Raw genomic sequence first — 22,249 nt, forward strand, 5'->3', positions numbered from 1 at the left:
ACTATACAAATACTTTTACATAAGACAGAACAATATTGTGCTTAAGAGGTACGAAAACTACAAAATCTGATTGTAAAACAAAACCTTAGTCGACATCACAGATGATCACAGCACCGTGTGTTTACATTTCAACACGCAAACACAAAGCAAAAAGCACCACATCACTACAAAATGCATTAAATATCATGCATTACAATACATTAATATGAGGAAAAGACCACACGCGGCTCTTCAGTAACTAAAAACTACAACATATCTGCAAATACAAACCAAAACCAAAGCCTAGATCAAAAGAAAAGAAAAGGGTCAGTGGGGCAAAAATCACACACACACACACACACACACACACACTCCAGAAACCCTACCCATCTCCTCCTGTGTGCATCCCAGTTTAGCCTCTGAGAGAAAAGAGACACAGACAGGACTGAACAAAAGGCAAAATGGCAGATTGTCCTGCTTTCAATGCTGACACTCATCAGTTAAAGCAGAGAAGAAGAAAAAGAAGAGATACTCTGCGAGATAAAAAAACGAAGGTCAAAATAATCACCTCGCTTCTTCTTCCTCAGTTCTCTCATCGCAGTCCTGATCATTTTCCTTTCTTCAAAATCTTTGCACTCATCAAGCTGCAGAAACACACAAAACAGCCAAATGACTACTAATAACGGGATTATTGGGGTCACAATAATGTTGTATTAGTTAATTTATTTACTGGCACGAATAAACAACAAACAATGCAATGCATGTATTACAGGATTTATCCACCTTTGTTAATGTTAGTAAATGGAAATAAAGCTGTTCATTGTTGCAATAACTGATGTTATTACACGAATGTCTGGAATTCTTGATTTTGATTGGACACTCGCAACATTACAAGGAATGTTATTCCCAGATAACAACCGCTAAATAACACAAGCTCACCTGGGAACTTTGATTCACCTTGACTGTCAATGAATACTTCAACATTTACATACGTACATCCACATTCATACGTATCTGCTGGTCTGTTACGGCACAGTTTTTGACTGTTTTGACTATTTGGTGCCCTCTTGTGCATGAATAATACATAAGTTATGCTTTGGCTTTGTTTCTGTCAGCTTTGCCTTGTGAAATTACAAGTTTTTATTTTTTTTTTTATTTAAAAATAAAAAAAATTTTTTTTTTAAATATTTTAAAATTTATAAAAGTTTTTTACATTTATAAATTGTGTTTTTAAGATTGTAAGGTGAATTCAGAGGGATCGGGTTTGACTGCCTATGTGTGAGAGACAGTATCATGTCTTCAAAGTAAAGCAAATTGCATGTCGGCATGTTGTCTTTCCGCAAACGAATGGCTGGATGATACTTACAGAAATAAGATTTTTCAACTTAACATGTCATGCCAGTTTTTTGTTTCGCCCCCTAAATTGTGTATTTAACCTAATGCCAGGCTGCACTATTATAGATTTTTTTTTTTCCGATAAACAACGGCGAGATCTTATTAAAGAATTCTGCTAAGAAGATACCCGAAAGTTTCCGGCTATATCTCCTCTTTAATTCATTACAGTTTTTGGTGCCGTGACCCGGATACAGACTGAAATCACAAATTTCCAACAGCGTCTTGGACAGTTTGGCGCCATCTTGTGAGTGAATAATGCACAGGTTAGTGTATGCTCCATCAGCTGTTTTAGTTTTTGTCAGCTTTGCGTTTAACTAAACAACTGATTACTATTACAGGCCAGAACAATGTTTTGTGTCTATTTTTTATGTTTTCTATGTAACAGGCGGGATAAAGTACATCCAGGTGGTTATTTTTGCAGAATAATCCCTTATACAACGATAAGCCTGTCAGGCTCTATTCGGTGATAACAACCTCCTGGATGTACTTTAGTCATAACTTAATAAGCACAACTTTAACATTTAGTAATGCATGATTAAATTCGAAACTACAATTAATAAACGCTTTACAGTTCATTCTTAGCTCTTAGTAAATGTTAGTAAATACATTAACTAAAGAAACATTACTGTACAGTGTGGAAAATTTTGTTTGTCAGGTTTGATCATTCTTATTGGTTGATAACCGCACCATTTTGTCCAGGATCTCCTCATCCTCGATGTCTCGCAGCTTCTCGGAAGTCAGTTTCTCGCTTTGCGCCTCAGTTTTGATGGAGGTCATGGACGATCCGTTAGGAAGAACAGGGACATCATGAGACGTCTCGATAACTGATTCACCCACAAGAGAAACAGGCTCAGTCTCCATCTGTGTGTGAAGAGAGATAAAGGTAGACTGTAAAAAAACCCCGCACAGATTAACATCACGTTTAAGTTACTGCAAAAATTTAATTTATATTACAGAAATGTATGTGCAAATTTGTAAAGGAATTTAAAGTTTATGCATACATTATGACGTAAAGTTTATGCATACAGTGCTTCCAGAAAGTGTTCATAGCGCTTTACTTTTTCCACATTTGTTTGTTACAGCCTTATTCCAAAATGGGTTAAATTCATTTATTTCCTCAACATTCTACACACAATCCCCCATAATGACAATGTGAAAAAAGAGTTTTTGAAATTGTGGCAAATTTATTACAAATAAAAAGCTGAATAATCACATGTACATCAGTATTCACAGCCTTTTCTGAGGCTCTAAATTGAGCTCAGGCCCATTCTGTTTCCACTGATCATTCTTGACATGTTTAAGCAGCTGAATTGGAGTTCACCTGTGGTCAATTTAGCTGATTGGACATGATTTGGAAAGGCATACACCTGTCTATATAAGGTCCCAGGGTTGACAGTGCATGTCAAAGCACAAACCAAGCATGAAGACAAAGGGACTGTCTGTAGACCTCAGAGACAGGATTGTTTCCAGGCACGAGGCTGGGGAAGGTTACAGAAACATTTCTGCTGCTCTGAAAGTTCCAATGAGCACAGCGGCCTCCATCATACTCTTCCTAGATCTGGCCGGCCATCTACGCTGAGTGATCGGGGGAGAAGGGCCTTAGTCAGGGAGGTGATCAATAACCCGATGGTCACTCTGTCTGAGCTCCAGCGTTCTTCTGTGGAGAGAGGAGAACCTTACAGAAGGACAACCATCTGTGCAGCAATCCACCAATCAGGCATCTGTATGGTAGAGTGGCCAGACGGAAGCTGCTCCCCGCCTGGAGTTTGCCAAAAAGCATGTGAAGGACTCTCGGACCATAAGAAACTAAACTCTCTGCTCTGATGAGATTAAAATCGAACTCTTTGGAGTGAATGCCAGGTGTTACGGTTGGAGAAAAGCAGGCAGCGCTCATCACCAGGCTAACAACCTCCCTACAGTGAAGCATGGTGGTGGCAGCATCATGATCAGGAACTGGAAGACTCGTCAGGATAGAGGGAAAGATGAATGCAGTAATGTACAGAGACATCCTGAATGAAAACCTGCTTCAGAGCGCTCTTGACCTCAGACTGGAGCGACGGTTCTTCTCTCAGCAGGACAATGACCCAAAACACACCGCCAAAATATCAATGGAGTGGCTTCACAACAACTCTGTGAATGTCCTTGAGTGGCCCAGCCACAGCCCAGACCTAAATCCTATTAAACATCATTGGAGAGATCTGAAAATAGCTGTACACCGTCACTTCCCATCCAACCTGATAGAGCTTGAGAGCTACTGCAAAGAGGAATGGGCAAAAATTCCCAAAGACAGGTGAGCCAAGCTTGTGGCATCATATTCAAAGAGACTTGAGGCTGAAATTGCTGCAAAGGTGCATCAACAAAGTATCGAGCAAAGCCTGTGAACACAGATTTACATGAGGTTTTTCAGCTTTTTTATTTTGAATAAATTTGCAACAATTTCAAAAACTCTTTTTTTCACATTGTCATTATGGGGGATTGTGTGTAGAATGTTGAGGAAATAAATGAATTTAACCCCTTTTGGAATTAGGCTTTAACATAACAAATGTGTAAAAAGTGAAGCGCTATCAGTACTGTCCGGATGCACTGTATATGATGATGTAAAGATGATGCATGCACGATGATCTACAGATTATTCATAAACAATAGCTCATCTAACTAACTATGACTCTAACCTCAAACTCGTAACTTGCTGTTTATTAATAGTCATTAATGCAATAGTTGGGTTTAGGTATTGGGAAGTATTAGAGATGTAGAATAAGCTCATGCAGAATATGTGCTTTATAAATACTAATAAACAACCAAAATCTTAATAATAGGCAGGTAAAAGCCTTAAAAGTAATTTAAGCTAAAAAAATAACGACTTAAAAGTGAGAATTGGTATTTAAACTAAAGTGATACCAAAGCTTGCGCTCTTTATTACTACAGTTGGCTGCATTCGGTTTATACTAGGGGTGTAACGATTTATCGTTGTACGATTTATTGCGATGCAAAAATGTCTCAATATGCATCGTGGCGTTATGATGATTTGATTACGATATGACGATGATGTTTTCTCTTATTAGTTGAGCTGTTTGCACGTGAGCTACGTTCCACCTGCTGTCGCACGTGAGTTCAGATTGCAGCAGCAGTAATGTTAGCAGACCAAGATGAGTGGAGCTGAAATAGAGGATGGCCCATCCTCTCAAAATCAGACGTCTGGCAACATTTCGGTTGTACAGTCATTGCTTTAGACTCGTCCGCTTTTTGACACGCATACTGGGTTAAACATCCTAAGTTTTAAAGTCTTCACAGTGATTTACATACTTTGCACAGCGACATGGATACCTCCTAATGGTGTTGAAAGAGTCACATACTGTATTTATAAGGTACAATTCACCCTAAAATATCATTCTGTCTTCATATAATGATGTATTGGCGGCCGCAAAATCACACATGACGTGAGCTGACTGTGAGCTGTTACTACAGAGGCCGGACTACTTAATGATAGACGCGCGCACGTCTGCTTCAGTGAACAGAACCTGCAGGTTGTGACTAACAGGTAATAAAGTAGTAAACAACATTCAGTTTGTGGAACAGAGTGATCGTTCAGGAGCCGCGTGGGAAGTATGGACAGCAGTGGAAATGAAACCGAAAGCGTGCACATTATTTAAATAATCATATCGCATTTTAGAGTTATGATTACGACGAGCATGAACTCTTTTAAGTACAAAGGTACACAAAAATGCACGTCAACATGATACACTTGATAGCGCCGACAACAGCAATGCCGAAGAAATAGTAAACCTGCCTAAACTGCTGAAAAGAGCCACGACTGTCCTGTGTAATGAAAAGACGGCCACCCTGTCACTCATCATGCCCAACATGAAGACAGCCATCCATAAAAACCTCTCAGACAGATACACATCAGTTCAGGATTATTTTATAGAACTGCTGATTACCTGGAAATGTAGATTGCACACACAAAAAACGCAAGTGACCAAGCAAAGCCTTAAGATTAGATTAGATTAGATTAGATTAGCTTAGATTAGATTCAACTTTATTGTCATTACACATGTACAAGTACAAGGCAACGAAATGCAGTTTAGGTCTAACCAGCAGTGCAATAGCAGCAAGTGCAGGATACAGGAATAAGTTATAAAGTGCAGTTAAAGAAAAACTATGGTGATATTTACAGATGGATGTACTATCAACATTATATACAGGTTGGATAAGCTATGAACATATTTACAATATATGAATATATGTACAGGTTGCTATTAATAGTCAGTAGTGTGCAGATAAATAAGCATGATTACAAGTGTATATGTATAGTGGGTGTGTACATAATTACAAATGTCCATATGCAGTGGGTACGTACAGTTCAATAAGTAAACAGTTCAATGTGGTGCAGTGAATATGTGCAAATTTTAAATGTGTAAATGTTAAACAGTGCAGTTATTGCGAGGAGTTTAAGTTAGAGGAGAGTGAATTTGAGCTCTTACTGTTAAATTCAATTGAATTGAATAATTTCAATAATATTTTATAAGAAGTTTTTAAATTGTTTTATTTTCCAGAGACAGGCCTGTTTAATTTATTTTCTTAAAGAAGGTTCAGTTTAACAAGTTGAAACAAAAGAAACACATAAAAAATAGTTTACTTGGTAATAAATTATTTTATTTAAATAAATTTAGCATTTCAGTTTAATTTTAAATTTTTATTCCAAATATCGAGATACATATCGAATCGTGAACATGGTATTGTGATAAACATTGTATCGTGAGCTGAGTGTATAGTTACACCCCTAGTTTATACTGTATTAAAATGCATTTATCTTTAGGATGCAACACGGCAGATTGATTGACAGACAGTATGATCTGCTACTGTGACAGCAAAAACTCAGCGATGACATTTATAACTCTGAACAGCTAATCCCTAAAGCAGGCTATAATCGACGGCGATACAATTGACATGAGGATTTAAGAGCGGGGACAATAAAAATATCCGTCCAAAAATAGCCCTGGCAAAGAGAGCTGGAGAGATGGACAAGAAAGAGCGAGCGAAAGCCTCACAGATGGAAAAAGGGGCTGGTTGGAGGAGGGAATGTTTCGGAGTCTGATCTATGAGTACAGCTGTGTTTACACTGAAGCCGTGGAAGCTCGCTGACATTTAGACAGGAATGAGAGCTCGGTGATTTCTGTGAATGTCCCTTAGAGCCCGAGCGGCGGCTCTCATCCACGTCATGCTGATCTGCGCTTCAACAAACCACCCGCATGGTCAGTAATACAGAGGGTTTTACAGCATTACCACCTACAGAGAGCGCAAAATCAGGTATTCAGGGTATGAGACGATTGTTGAGAAGCAATGCACAACCTTAAAGGTCCCATCAAATTAAAATAAAGCATTGTTAGTATCTCTGATGTAAGTTTTTAGGATGACTGTTATACCTAAAGTTGTATTAATTAAAAAAAACTTAGATGCAATAAACGTAAATACTAAATGTTTTGCTCAATTACTTAATTGTAATAATTAATAAGGCGATGCAGTGGCGCAGTGGGTAGCACGTTCGCCTCACAGCAAGAAGGTCGCTGGGTCGATCCTCGGCTCAGTTGGCGTTTCTTTGTGGAGTTTGCATGTTCTCTCTGCGTTCGCGTGGGTTTCCTCCGGGTGCTCCGGTTTCCCCCACAGTCCAAAGACATGCGGTACAGGTGAATTGTGTAGGCTAAATTGTCTGTAGTGTATGAGTGTGTGTGTGTATGTTGTTACCCAGAGATGGGTTGTGGCTGGAAGGGCATCCGCTGCGTAAAAACTTGCTGGATAAGTTGGCGGTTCATTCCTCTGTGGCGACCCCAGATTAATAAAGGGACTAAGCCGACAAGAAAATGAATGAATAATAATTAATAAATAATAATTAATAATTAATAAAAGGACATTTTTGATTCTACTGGAATGTTTAAATGGAATGTACTTAACCTAGCTTATTCTAGTCTGTTGTCTAAGTAGTGATGTACAAGGGAAAATGTGATTGGCTCTTTGTCTTAGAACTGACGTAACTCGTGGATACAGCGTGAGAGCGCATTTTCTGATGGCTGCTGATCACTGTGAGTATCAGTTAAGTATGTAACAGTTAACAAGGGGGCAAAGCAGTGGCGCAGTATGTAGTGCTGTCACCTCACAGCAAGAAGGTCGCTGGTTCGAGCCTCGGCTCAGTTGGTGTTTCTGTGTGGAGTTTGCATGTTCTCCCTGCGTTCGCGTGGGTTTCCTCCGGGTGCTCCGGTTCCCCCCACAGTCCAAACACATGTGGTACAGGTGAATTGGGCAGGCTAAATTGTTTGAATTGTATGAGTGTGTGCGTGAATGTGTGTTTCCCAGAGATGGGTTGCGGCTGTAAGGGCATCCGCTGCGTAAAAACTTGCTGGATAAGTTGGCGGTTCATTCCGCTGTGACGACCCCGGATTAATAAAGTAACTAAGCTGACAAGAAATTGAATGAATGAATGAATGTCAGTTAACAAGAAAGCTACAAGATTAAGCTGAGTCTAAAGTTAGGATAACGTTATTGTTTCGGTCAATCCCAACCGCCATTGCCACATTTATATACAGCTCTAAGACGTGCAAAGTGCAAAGGCGTGCGTAATGAGATCGTGACATTGAACATATAATATGTAAAAAAATATTGTAAGTTTTGCCTGTGTAAGCCTGGTTATTTATGCCACGTTATAACTGATCACGGCCGCCGCATTTAACTTAACATCACAGTTACTGCACTGTTACAGTCAGGGCTGGAGCAAGCTAAACTGCTGCTCTAGGCAGAGGACGATCACGCCGCCCTCAACCCCAATGTGAAAACAAAAGTGACCGGTTATGAAAATGAAGTGAGGTGTCGCGGACCTCTATTCTGCCGCCCTATGCGCAGATATAACTGAGAACGCGCGGGTGTCGCGGACCTTCATTCTGCCGCCCTTTGCGTGGATATAACTGAGGACACGCGGGTGCTGATGGAGGTGTCGCGGACACCGCCCTTTCTATTACTGCCGCCCTAGGCGGCCACCTACGACTATGGACGCGCCGGCCCTGGTTACAGTTACAACATTCAGGTCAAGATTTTATGTTTTAAGCCTATACAGGTTGACTGAACTTTAAAAAAAATTATGGAAACTTGCCCTAAAAAATCTTGTTTTGTTGAAAAACCAACACCTTTTAGGTTTATTGTACCTAAGATTTCAATAGTGTTGTACTAAACACCATTATTTCAGTCAATTAAATATTTAATCAAATGCATTTGAAATCTTAAGTACAATAAATGTAAAAAGTGCTGTTTTTTTCAACAAGACAAAATTGGCTTTTTTAGGGCAACGAGGTTCCATAAATTTTTTAAGTTCAATCAACCTGTCCGGACTTACAGATGTGGAAAACATGAATTTATTTTTATTAATTCTGTCTTTATTTTTTATTACAAAAATGTTTAGACTAACAACAGTTTAATCAATCTCTTTCTTTTGTATGATACCATATATTGACCAGACATACTTCTTTTTTACTGTGTTGCATAATTTTAAGAAGGAACTGAGGGAAATAGCAGAATAAGAATATAGTGCGAGTGCCCTTGTTCCAGACTGCTGTCTAATACGAAGTCTAGACATGTCACAAGGAGCATGATTGCAACCCATCGCTGGGAAACATCCACACACACTCATCCACACTTGTACACTACTGACAATTTAGCCTACCCAATTCCCTGTACTGCATGTCTTTGGACTGTGAGGGAATCCGTAGCACCCGGAGGAAACCAACAATAACGCAGGGAGAACATGCAAACTCCTCATAAAAATGCCAACTGACCCAACCGAGGTTTAAACCAGCGACCTTCTTGCTGTGAGGCAACAGCACCAGCTACTGCGCCACTGCGTTGCCGTACCTTAAAATATTAAGTATTAAGAAACACATTTCTATGTTAATAATAAGAACTATTATTAAATGATAATAATTGATAATAATAAAGAACCAAATGATGATCGTAGAATGATTTCTGAATAATGGTGTGATGCTGAATACTGCTGCAGCAATGCTAAAAATGTCACTTAAGTTTAAAATAGACTTCTTTCAAACACAGGTTCTCAAATACAATCATTATTCTTCCAGTTTGGTAAATAGTAGCGAACATAACCATTACATCAAATGAGGTAAACGCATTAATGCTGTTAAATGAATCAATCAGCATTAGACGTATATAAATAATCTCATCAAGTAATGTGCTAACTTTGGCAGCCCTATACAGATAAAGGAGAATTTCCAGAGTCTGACAGTCTGCTCACAATAACACACACATCACCCTGCACCAAACACACACACAACCGGCAGAAATAGACTCCCTGAAAATCTCGTCCACAACAACTCCCCACTTTTCACCTCGCACTAATCCCAGATTAGCAAGGCTTTGCTTCACACTAGCAAATTCAGACGGTTTTAGCCCACTTTCAACAAGCTAGCGCACATTCCAAACAGTAAACAGCAATTCAGGTTTCACATCCAGCCAATTAATGCTCATTTTTGCACATGGATGTATAATCTAAATGACTTTTTCCCTCCCGACCGAACTTCTTTTATTATATCTACAGCTCTAACTCGCCCTAAATCAAAAGATCCCTGGAAAATCTGCTCTGACTGAATCAAATCTCTTCCTGGAAGCAAACGCAGACACTAAGACTTTCAATTAATCAGACAGCAATGGGCCATATGATTCATTATGTTCTCAAATGCACTGCGCTGAGCCGTAAAATCTATCGAAAGCTTGACTTAAAATGCAGACCATGCTAATTATTCATGGGACCTCAGATGGGAAGTTTACATTGAAGCTTTATGAGTGTCTATTTTTGAAGAGAAGAGCTTCAAATGAAAGAAAATCTCCTGTAAAAAGCTTTAAGTTAAAGCTCAGCACTTTGGATGGCTGATTTTGGCAGATTTTCCACATTATTCACCATAAGCACGCATCACTACTACTACTAATAATAATACAGAGTGGAAAATGACCCTTGAAGACATAAATGAAGAGAGCAGATTCATGAAGGAGACACTATGTCACATATTTCATAAGTATAAACACACAAAACTCTATTTGTTCACATTTATATATCCGTCTTTCTGGCCTACAGGATTATTTTCCCAGAGGATAATGCTGAGTCTTCTTGTTGGTTGCCAGAGCACTGCTATTAGGTTGGAGCCATTTATAAACAGTCCGAAACTAAGAGAGCATCTCAAGCGTTTTCTAGATACAGCTCAGGTGCTTGTGTGCTTTCTACTCAGCAAAATGGAAAAAGTATAAGCGATAGTGATTCTGCCCCTAGATTAAAGTAATTTTTATGAATAGTTGGAAGGAAATCGATCAAGGAAATTAAGACTTAAGGAGGTTCAAAGATGGCTGTTTGATGAGGATAATTAGTTTGCATAATGGACGAGGATGTTTTATTTGATATTTCACTTAATTGTGAATAGGGTTGCAGCTGGAAGGACATCCGCTGCGTAATACATATGCTGGATAAGTTGACGGTTCATTCGGCTGTGGCGAGCCCTGATTAATAGAGGGACTAAGCCGAAAAGATAAATGAAGGAATGTGTTTGTGAATTATTTTCTTTCTGTTTTAAAATGTGGAGGTACTGTTTGTTTTATGCATCATCTCGTATTAGGGCTGCACGATACATCGGTGGAGGTGTTGATGCAGGAGGTGCGATGCAAAGCAAAAAAAAAAAAAAAAAAAAAAATATATATATATATATATATATATATATATATATATATATATATATATATATATATATATATATATATATATATTTTTTTTTTTATTTTTATTTATACATATATTATGGGTGGAGCCGAACCCAATATGGTATTCAGATAAGCACGAATAGCGTGTTTTTACCAATACTTATTTCGAACAAATACTTGAAAAATTCTTTGTATTCGGGAACAAGAAAAACATTATATCAAAAAGCAGCGTTTCCTCATGAGACCGCAGTGCACGCCCGCGTGAGTGAGTGAGTGAGTAAGACAGACGTTCAGGAGTCGGGGTACGGGGTGGGGCCGGGGTGAAAGGTGACTGATGCAGGATGCTGCTCCACGCACCAACAGAGAAGGCTTGGCAGAGCGAAAAATACTTTACTGCATTACTATTTTTGTTAAATAAATTTGTGTATCTGAACTGGGTTCCAGAGGCAGTTTATGAACTCGTAGCGTACTTAAAGCAGAGTTTGATCGGTATATTATTTCATTACGCTGCATTATTGACGTCTGCAATCTGTTGCTCTCTGTTTACGTAAGTTAGCTTTGTTACCGCGGTAATTAAGACAATAGAATGTTGACAGAGTAACGTTAACGTTCGATTATAAAGGTTAAAACGATGCTTGTGTAGTTGTGTCGAATTGTATGCACTTATAGGAGTTTTATGGTACGTTTAAATTACTGTCATTTGCAGACAGCAAGATATATGCTAAGCTAGTTAACCTTAGCATAGCTTCCCGTCACTCATAGATATATACATCTATGTCCGTCACTTATTAACTTTTAGGCACCCAAATAGATGAGTGAGGCTGCTGCTGAGTCATTCTTGGTCCTCCACCAGCCAAAAAAAAAAAAACTTGCTCTAGTTCTTTGTGGAAGAATTTTACAGTCAGTGGTGCAGCAGATAAAACAGTGATACTGTATGTAATGTGTGCAAAAGTATATCTTAAATATATATATATATATATATATATATATATATATATATATATATATATATATATATATATAAATAAATATCTCAATATATATTGCAGGGAAAAAAAATATCGCAATGTCAATTTTTTCCAATATCGTGCAGCCCTAATCTGTATTTTCGAAGCCATACTTTGTTTTATTTAACAGCGAGGACCACAATGGAAACAAGCCCAGGGCTTTGTTGTGTTTTTATCCTCGACAGTTTTTATTTCAAAATGTATGGGATACTTGTATTTTTGCACAGATAGTCTAAAATCCATCAAATAAAATTCTATTCAATTCAATTCTTAGCCTTTTAGTCACTGGGCGCACAATTATTATTATTATTATTATTATTATTACTACTACTAATACTGCTACAACCAGGTAGGGCTGTCACAATATCTATTTTTTGCTAGGTGATATACTGATCCCAAATTAATAGCGCTAAATGATATTATTGCCACTTTATAACTTATATCACTATTAACAAATTATACATTTTTACAACATAATAATGTAATAACTCTGGTACTGTTTTACAAAACATTGTATTTTTCAGAATATTTCGGTAAAACAACTAATCATAATAGAAGATGTAAACAAGTCTAAAGTGGACTTTTAATGCATCTCAGGCACCACTTTTTAATAATCAGGCAGATTCCAAGACAGGACTGTTAACTGAATGTTTGCAGCATATTTTTTAAATGATGGTTTTTCGAGTGGTAATCCCTCACCCTCCCACCCCCAAGTCTTCGCTTATAAACCGGTTATGATCTCCCCAAGAGAAGAGAAGCCATCTTTCTCTCCCGCCCTTCAATACATTTGTTAGCAAGAATACACACTATTGGAGCAAATATATATCCTACCATGCTATTACTCCGTGAGACACTGCTGGTGGAAACTTCATCAAAGCTAGCAGGATGTAGCACTGGGTTGACTTCAACCTCAGATGTACTGCAGTTTTCTGCATCCACGTCTTGATCTTGCACCGCTTTCCATTCAGGCAGTCCAAGAGCTTCAAAAAGAGCCGTTACTTGCCTAGCAAGATCTTCTTGCATGATCCTTAAACATGCGTTCTCCTGCTGTAATGTGGCAATGGCCTCAACAACAGGTGAAACCTGGGCTGTGGCTTCCTCCAGACGCGCTTCAATACTCTTCCCAAAAACCTTCAAATTATAATGCACCTCTTGCACGGCTCTCTGCAGATTGAGTTCCAGCTCATAAAAGTGCTCGTCGCTGGGCTTTTCGTCTTCATCGTCTGCAGAGTTCTGTAACAGAAGGTCTCCAATCACGGCCTCCAGGCCAGACTCGGCACAATCCTGCTCCAGATGATCTGGTAGACCAGTTTCACCACCCAAATCTGGCATTGAGTCCAAACTAACACCAGGCATGGTGAAGTTAACCAACAGGTGCTCAATAGTATTAAAAAAACTCCAAGTAGAACTACAGCTACACACAAAGTTACAGTGCAGTACTTTGAGTCCCAGTTGAGAGAAATCCTACTCTTTTATACGTCCCTCCAAACCCCTGTCAGCTGTCTAGCGCGTCAGCCAATGGCAAGGCTTGGAATTCAGTCGCCATGGCAGCTGGAGGCCCCGGAGCCCCTGCTAACTCAGGTGCCGCAGTCATCTATTTATCAGCACTGGCCATTATTCCAGTGGGCAATCGCCCATAAGCCCCTGGCTCGCTTTATTTAGAGCTCTTGTCCTTCACACCTTTCACTAGCAGAGAACAAAGTCTACAGAGCAACCAGAACAATGCGACTGGCACAGAGCTGAAGACCAAGCCACAAACCGTTTATTTGCTCTTTTGTAAACGTGTGTGAAAACCTTTAAACCTTGGCAACAGAAGTCCACTCTAGAGACTTAATAACTATTAGTTAGTTTGTAGATAAGTCGATCCTTCATTTGATTTCGCGACTTGCTCTTGAGGCAGAGTGTCTGGCTTCTATTGATCATTAAGAAACTACATTTGAAAATGACAATCAGGAAATAAATCCCAATGCGCGGACGTTACATGAGTGATCATATTTGACATGCACATCACAGACCACCAATTACAAAGCTTTTTATATATTAAACATGAGATCTATCAATGTAAGCAAATCAGCATTATCATACGTCTAAATCAGGGGTCTCCAAACTCGGTCCTGAAGGGGCCGGTGTCCTGCCGAGTTTAGTTCCAACTTGCTTCAACACACCTGCCAGGACGTTTCTAGTATATCTAGTAAGAGCTTGATTGGCTGCTTCAGGTGTGTTTGATTAGGGTTGGAGCTAAACTCTGCAGGACACCCACCCTCCAGGACTGAGTTTGGACACCCCTGGTCTAAATGAAGGGAGACTGTCGTGTAAAACAAGTGGTTATTCAATAACTACAGCTGCTATTTCAACCCAAACTTCTGTAGATTATATGTAGAGTTGAGTTTAAAGGGTCATGACACCCCCACACTTTCGGTTCAGGTCTACCTCAGAATTTTTTCAAAAGATGCATCATAATGGGCGTGGAGCTCCGCGATCAGAAGCATGAGTGGGTGTGGCCAGCAGGGGAGAAGGAGGGGAGCGAACAACTGTTGTCAGTTAGCTCACAAAATGAGACACAAACCATAAGGAGACACATAAGTGTATAGTTTACGAAGTTAAAATGGAAAGAAATAAACAGTCATTTAATGCCCTGCAACATTTGTTATTCGTAATTTCATATACACACAACCACAATTTATACAATTGTAGAGATAATCGTGTTTATATAAACACTAAATGAGGACTTCTCCCTCAATCCCCGGGTCTGAATGCAGACTCAGTGCAGCAGGTCACTTGCCCTGTCTATTTCAACCATTAGCCCTAGTGTTAATCTGGAGGATTTAGGCGAACACAGCAGCACGGCGATGTGTCTAAATGTGAACAAACTCCTGATAAAAGACAACGTCCGCCATTCTCTAATCCTCGTACAGCTCGCCCGACAAAAATGCTCGCTGCACACAAACAGCTTTGCTGTACTGGCCCTGACAGCATCGCGGAGGAAACATGCAACAAACCCCGTGGATCATGGAAACAAACACATACGAGCCTTCATGAACGGCTAAATACTGTGTAAGTCCGTGGACGCGTTCTCACCCAGTCATCAAGGTAGGATCTCACAGCTTGGCACTGGCAGGTCTACCTTGCTGTCGGAAAGCACGCGCAGTCATGAATAATTAAGCCGGCTCTTCTCATAGGATTAGAAAACTCCGCTATGAATAAAAATGAGAAACCGACGCGTCGTCTTTGGACTTGCAGTTTTGCGCCACGTCGCTGATTTTGATCCGCCCCAAAAATTTTAAACCCGGAAGCTGAAATTAGCTGACAAAAGCTCAAAATTATCCAGTTTTCCTCACAATTAAAGCTAACAGGAGCTAACATTGTCTTAACTGATGCTCAACACACACAAATCTGTAAAAATCTCAAAAATAGTACTCGAGGGTTTCGTGAACCTTTAAACTTGGTTTAATGGTGTAAAATATTTAGTAGATCAAGTTCTTCCAAAATGGCTATGCTTGATGCGTTGCAGACATTTTTATTTTCATTTAATTGTATGCTTTACCTGTTGGACAATGTTTTGTAATGCTAATGATCTTTTCACCTGGATGATAAACCTCAATATTTTCTATATTGTGACTTATATTATGCAATACAAAAAGAAATGTATAATCAGTACCATTAACTATCAACATAAAAAAGATGAATAATGATTTATCAACAATGAATCATGACATGCTGATTAAAAATTGCAAGGTGAAAGAAAATAAAGAAAAGCACATGGATAAATCTCACAATAATACACACAACATGTTTTTTAGAAAAGCGATTTATGCTATTTTTTTTTTATTACAGAAATGAAGCAACCATTCATGAAATAATGAAATATTAAATGTTTAAAATGACTAATGAGAGAATTAAATACGTTAAACTAAATCACTTGTTATGTACAATTCTCTGCGTGTGATTATTTAAAGCAGTTTCTCAAAGTGGGGGTCGGGACCCTTTGAGGGGTCGCCTGGTGATTTCCAAAAATGTATTTATTTTTATTAAACCATAAGAATTGCCATATTTTATCTATAACATACTGAAGGGAAAAAAATGTTGTTTATAGTTACTATATAATATATAGTTACTATAGTAGCTTATAGTTACTAGTTCTATTGGATTGCGACCCCTGGGGTAATTACATTATATTAAAGACACAGCAATAGCGTCAGATGCAGCAGATTGATTTTATAACACCAGGTTAAACTTTCTGGTACATTTACAGCACTGACATACATTAAAAAAATTAAAAGAAGAACAGACTTGGGTCAATTGGTGTGTGTGCGCCATTGCATTTATAACCAATGTATTTATAACCACCTCAGAGGATATTGGGGGTCGTGAGCCACTAGCATTGTCATTTTGGGAGTCGCGGGCTGAAAAGTTTGGGAACCACTGATTTGAAATACAGTCTAAATATGCCATAATATTACAGGAAAATGTATTGCACTGTACAAGCAATTGTTGAAAAGTCCTGCTGTCCTCTTTGACATGTCAGAGTTGTGGTCTTGAACTGACGCACGTGGGCAGGTGTATAACTAAAAAGCGCTTTAGGAAACTTTGAGTGTCCAAAAGCACCTCTGAACTTGCTGACCCAATGATGGATCACTCAACAGCATGACTGCATCCGCGTATACTCGAGGCTCAGACAGCTATTTCAATCAGTCCATCTGATTCCAGCAACAATGACTGACCCTTGCACGCTCTGCTGCCACTTACCGACAGCCATGCAACTAAAAATACCCCGTACAGCGTCTAAATATACCTCCGCAAAGCTGTAAACGAGTGTCCACAAAACAAACACTGTCAAGAATGAAGGTAAGCAGGGGACGGAAGAAGCAGACAAGCATTACTTTTCCTGTTTTAAAAGTTGAGAGGTGGAGATGAAGATAGTAAAGGCCCACTCTGATTGGTCGGATATGGACGAACAACCTCTGCGTGCAGCACACAAACACTTGACACATACTATTGACTTCGATATATTGTGCAGCCCTAATGGATGTCCAGAAATGCCAAGTGGTGCTCGCTGCAGAGCCATTTGAGGAGAGGTGAGCTCCAGCGAGGGGGAGCTTAAGCTTGAGCTCCACCTTTTTTGCACTTCTTCTACGAGTGATGTCACTGGGGGTAGGGTTAGGGGTGGGGTTGGTGTACGCATTAAAACAGCATACAGGAGGAGGAGCGACAGCTCATGCTCCCCCTCGCTGGAGCTCAACTCTCCTCAAATGGCTCTGCAGCGAGCACCCTCTCAGAAATGCTGCCACTTAATTATTTTTCAGCATTTACACAAAGGTACTTTAATAGGTATTTAACAGGTTTTTAATAGTTAACTAGTGAATTTCTTTACTGTTTAAAAAATAAAATAAAAAAAAGAATACAGTATTATACTGTACGATTGCGGTACACTGTTGGAAACCCTGCTGCCAGTATTTTACAATTTAATTACAGAAAAGTCAAAATTTGGAAAACAGTAATGAAACTGTGGGATTGCGATTTGCTGCTGGTATTTTACAGTAAAGTATTTACACTGAGGAAAGTATTTTACAGTAAAATTACAAAAAAGTCATAGTTAATAAAACGGTAATGAAACTGTAAGACTGTGGTTCACTGCTGAAAACCCTGCTGCCAATATTTTAGGATAAAATTACAGAAAACCTGTAATATGCAAACAGTAACGACACTGTAAGATTGCAGTTCACTGCTGGAAACTCTGCTGCCAGCGTTTTTCCATTTAATTACAGAAAAGGCATAATTTGTAAAACGGTAATGAAACTGTAGGATTACGGTTCACTACAAGAAACCCTGCTGCCAGAATTTACCTTCAAATTACAAAAATGGGTGTAATTTGGAAATCAGCAATGAACCTGTAAGATTGCAGTTCACTGCTGGAAACTCTGCTGCCAGTATTTTACTGTAAAACTACAGAAAAGCTGTAATTTGTAAAACGGTAATGAAACTCCAATCTTACGGTTCACTACTGGACACCCTGCTGCCAGTATTTTACCTTAAATACATTAAAACTACCATAAAATTACAAAACAGCTACAATTTATAAAACAGTAATAAAACTGTAAGATTGTGGTTCCTTTCTGGAAACTCTGCTGCCATAATTTAATCTTAAACACATTAAAACTACAGTAAAATTACAAAAAAAGCTGTAATTTGTAAAATGGTAATGAAACCATGGTAATAAATTTGACTTTTACTGTAAATTTACAAAAAAAGCCATAATTTATAGATCGGTAATGAAATTCCCTACTGGAAACTCTGCTGAGGACGAACGTAATACGTACATAGCAGAGCTTGCAAAACTGTGTTTTTTTTTGTCGACAACACGAACGTTGTCAACATAACTCACTGAAAATCCAAAATGCTTCCACACCGGCGACTTCATTGAAAGAGGGGAGGGTTTAAGTTCTGTCGACGGGTCTCCTGCGTCTGCAGTTTAACAAGCACTTCAACAAGCCTGTTTTTTCCTGCTTGGCAAGCCAAGCTGACGTGACATGGGGGCGTGGCAGCATCGACGATTCTATTTTTTGATTCGATAATCGAAATTAGGCATAAATTTCGATCGATTTCGATTAAAAATCGAAATCGTGACACCCTTAGGTTCAAGCGATGGATCTGCGACAGAGAAACTGTGGGTTTTGGGAAACACTCGTCACTGCATAGTACTTTTCCCAACTGATGCATCGTACTAAGATAGTTCAGCCGCGAGTACATCGTTGTTTGGGAAACGCACCCCTGAACCACAGTTTTGCTTTCACACTAGAAAATGAAGTCAGACTCAGCATGGCTGGAAAAGTTAATTTTCCATTCCCCTCCTTTTGGTTTTCTCATTAAGTTTCTCAGTTTCTCCCATCCCTGCGCTCCCTAATTACAGTCCCAAACAGTTTGACCTACATCTAGTAATCTGTACCTCCAGGAAATTACTTAAAAAGGAACAGAGAATCCCTTTAACGGCCATTCAAACACATCCGTTACAGCAAACTTCAACAGTGCTAGCCATACATCTTCATAATCGCTAATAAAGCTCCAGCAAATCTTCCCAAAACAAGCATTTATGGATTCATTTTAACACTTGCTAGATCGCAACACAATTCAGTCACTATTGCTGAAACGCTACTGATGTTTTACCTCTGTTCAGACGGCCGTGCGCAAGTTTGCCTTCAAATCATGATCCCTGCTGTGTGTCTGGAGGCTTTCTCTTTCTCCTGTCGCTCTCACACAGATATTAATCCCTCATTTGTGAGGAATAGCCTGGTGAAGCTGCTAATGAAGCGTCTGTGCTGATCCGTTAACCAGATTACCACACTGCCCCACATGAGTAACAGACGCAAAGAGAATTACCTGCAAAAACACACTCCTTCTCTAATGGTTCGCTTTACTCTAAATATACAGCAGGGAAGTTAAGTCTTGAACACATTGTCATGTTTTTTTCGATGAATAATATTTCTAAAGGAGCTGTTGACATGGAGTCGAACCAGATTTTGGTAAAAACTCAAACAATAAAAGCATGGAAATAAAACAAAACAAATTAAATCTGAAAAAATGTTGTGTGTAGTAAGAAAAGAACGACAAGGAGAAAGTGCTGAACTACTGAATGTGTTTAATATTTTTATATTAAAGGCTTTTTTAGTGCTGCAGCTTAAAGACGCCTCTCATATAGAGAATGAAGTCTCATGCACTGCTCGGGTGTGAGTTTCTCACAGACTTCCACAGAGATGAAAATCTTGATGCTTCTGTGGGTCTCGTCTATCAAATCTGAACTTTATTTCATATTCTCTATTGGATTCGGCTCAGGTGATTGGCTGGGCCATTCTACAGCTTGATTTTCTTTCTCTGAAAGCATCTGAGAGCCTCCTTGGCTGTGTTTTGGATCATTGTCTTGCTGAAATGTCCACCCTGGCTCATCTTCATCCTCCTGCTAATGTAGATGTTGGACTGAAGCAGCTGATATTCATTTACACTGAGGAAGAGCAGAGTAGAACTACTGAGAGATTTCAGCTGCTGTCTGGGCTTTCACTGCTGAACTACACCTCCCTCTCTTCATGTGTTCAATACTTTTTTCCCTGCGTCATTTCATTTTATTACACATACCTTCATTTATAAACTAATTATTATTGTGTTTGCAAATCTGGATTTATTTGGTTGTTACCAACATCCGGGGAAAATTTCAAGTCAACAGCACCCCACTTTATTAATTACATTATCTCCATGTCAATAGAGGCTTTTTAACCTTTTCACTAAAGTTTTTATGTATATCTTTAAGAATCATTAATATACTCTTCAATTAAACACATTGTACAGTATTAAATGGCAGACTACCTCAAATCTTCTAGATTTTGTGTATATAATATACACTCTCACCGGCCACTTTATTAGGTACACCTGTTCAACTGCTCGTTAATGCAAATTTCTAAACAGCCAATCACATGGCAGCAACTCAGTGCATTTAGGCATGTAGACATGGTCAAGACGATCTGCTGCAGTTCAAAGCAAGCATCAGAATGGGGAAGAAAGGGGATTTAAGTGACTTTGAATGTGGCATGGTTGTTGGTGCCAGGCTGGTCTGAGTATTTCAGAAACTGCTGATCTGCTGGGATTTTCACACACAACCATCTCTAGAGTTTACATAGAATGGTCTGAAAAAGAGGAAATATCCAGTGAGCGGCAGTTCTGTGAGCGCAAATGGCTTGTTGATGCCAGAGGTCAGAGGAGAATGGCCAGACTGGTTCCAGCTGACAGAAAGGCAACAGTAACCCAAATAAGCACTCGTTACAACCAAGGTCTGCAGAAGAGCAACTTGGAGCACACAACACTTCCAACCTTGAGGCGGATGGGCTACAGCAGCAGAAGACCACACCGGGTGCCGCTTTTGTCAGCTAAGAACAGGAAACTGAGGCTACAATTCACACAGGCTCACCAAAACTGGACAAAAGTACTACTACTACTTAGTACTTGTAACGCGTACCTAATAAAGTGGCCGATTAGTGTGTAATATTGTATATATAATAATAAATAAATGAAAGTTTACTTAAAGGTTTGAAAAAAGGACTTTTCATGATGTCAAATTAAAAATGTAAGTATTAGTTTTTATAATCTTGTGTCATGATTTAAAGGCAAAATAATTTTGATCTACAATGTGACATTACATTAACATCACATTTAAATGTAATATATTTTTATATATATTATAATAAAACTTAAACCTAACGGTAAATTTTATAAAAAGTGCTACAAATTGAATAAATGACAGAAAAATTAAATAAATAATACATATACAAAAAAAAACAAGTAAAAAACAACCAACAATTTTAATAAATGAAAAAACTAATGGCCTTCATAAGGTTGTTTTATATTTTAGGCACAGACTAACATTATTTTAGAATTCTTCTTCTTATTATTATTATTATGTTAATATTTTACCACCAATGCATGTCAGTACATTTATCAGCATAAAATAAAATGAGGATATTGCAATAAAGATGCACTTTAGTGGGTCAAGAGGCTCTCTATAGTTTAGCTAACCGAGTTTAATAATTGTAAACTATTAAAAGTACAATAATATAATAGTGCTTATTACTTCCTTAATACTATTTAAAAAATATGCATAATAAGTGCTTTAATTTATCCATCCATTCCTGCTACTCTCAGTGCTTTACAGATGCGTAAATGTCATCCTATTAAGTGTTTATTACACTCTGTACTCCTAAATACTGTAGTATAAGCTGTTAACACAGACTCATAATGCTAATCAAGCACGCACAGATTTGAATGCATTTGTGTTTAAACTGAATCAGAGAGCAATCATGTCAATCAAACATTCTGGCATGGCACCAACACGACTGCTAACAATTCAACCTGCTCAGTGTCTGTGATTTTGCTGACTGGAAACGTATTTTATGAGACAAACTCAAGTAAACCACTGGTGAGCGAGGTGTTGTGTTTTATTCACACTCGTAAAGCTGCTGCTTATAGAGTGTGTTTTCTTTCTGTCTGTTTTTTTTACAAGTTTGGTTTTCATAAAGGCGCTTATTTATGGTCAGTCGTGTTGTTTTATTCTGGTTTAAAGAAAACAGCTCCGTATTAGGGCTTATTTT

The 22,249-nt window shown here is 38.7% G+C and overlaps 1 protein-coding gene across 50 annotated transcripts in view; it reads right to left on the bottom strand.

The window, feature by feature from the left end:
• Positions 1-22,249, bottom strand: part of smtnb (smoothelin b) — a 162,451-nt gene that overhangs the window by 24,156 nt on the left and 116,046 nt on the right. For 36 of the 50 annotated variants that reach the window (XM_087254449.1, XM_087254448.1, XM_087254456.1 and 33 more), the window contains 2 exons: positions 2,062-2,235; positions 548-623 (listed from right to left, as the gene is read on the bottom strand). In XM_087254449.1, the coding sequence (XP_087110575.1) occupies positions 548-623; positions 2,062-2,235 (250 nt within the window). Of the gene's footprint in view, positions 1-365; positions 399-547; positions 624-2,061; positions 2,236-12,953; positions 16,380-19,732; positions 20,116-22,249 lie in introns of those variants that run through there. The other 14 variants (XM_087254472.1, XM_087254471.1, XM_087254470.1 and 11 more) reach the window with 4 other exon arrangements.

The sequence above is a fragment of the Danio rerio genome, chromosome 5 (genome assembly GCF_052040795.2).
Source record: "Danio rerio strain M-AB ecotype USA chromosome 5, GRCz13ab, whole genome shotgun sequence".
Classification (NCBI taxonomy): domain Eukaryota; kingdom Metazoa; phylum Chordata; class Actinopteri; order Cypriniformes; family Danionidae; genus Danio; species Danio rerio.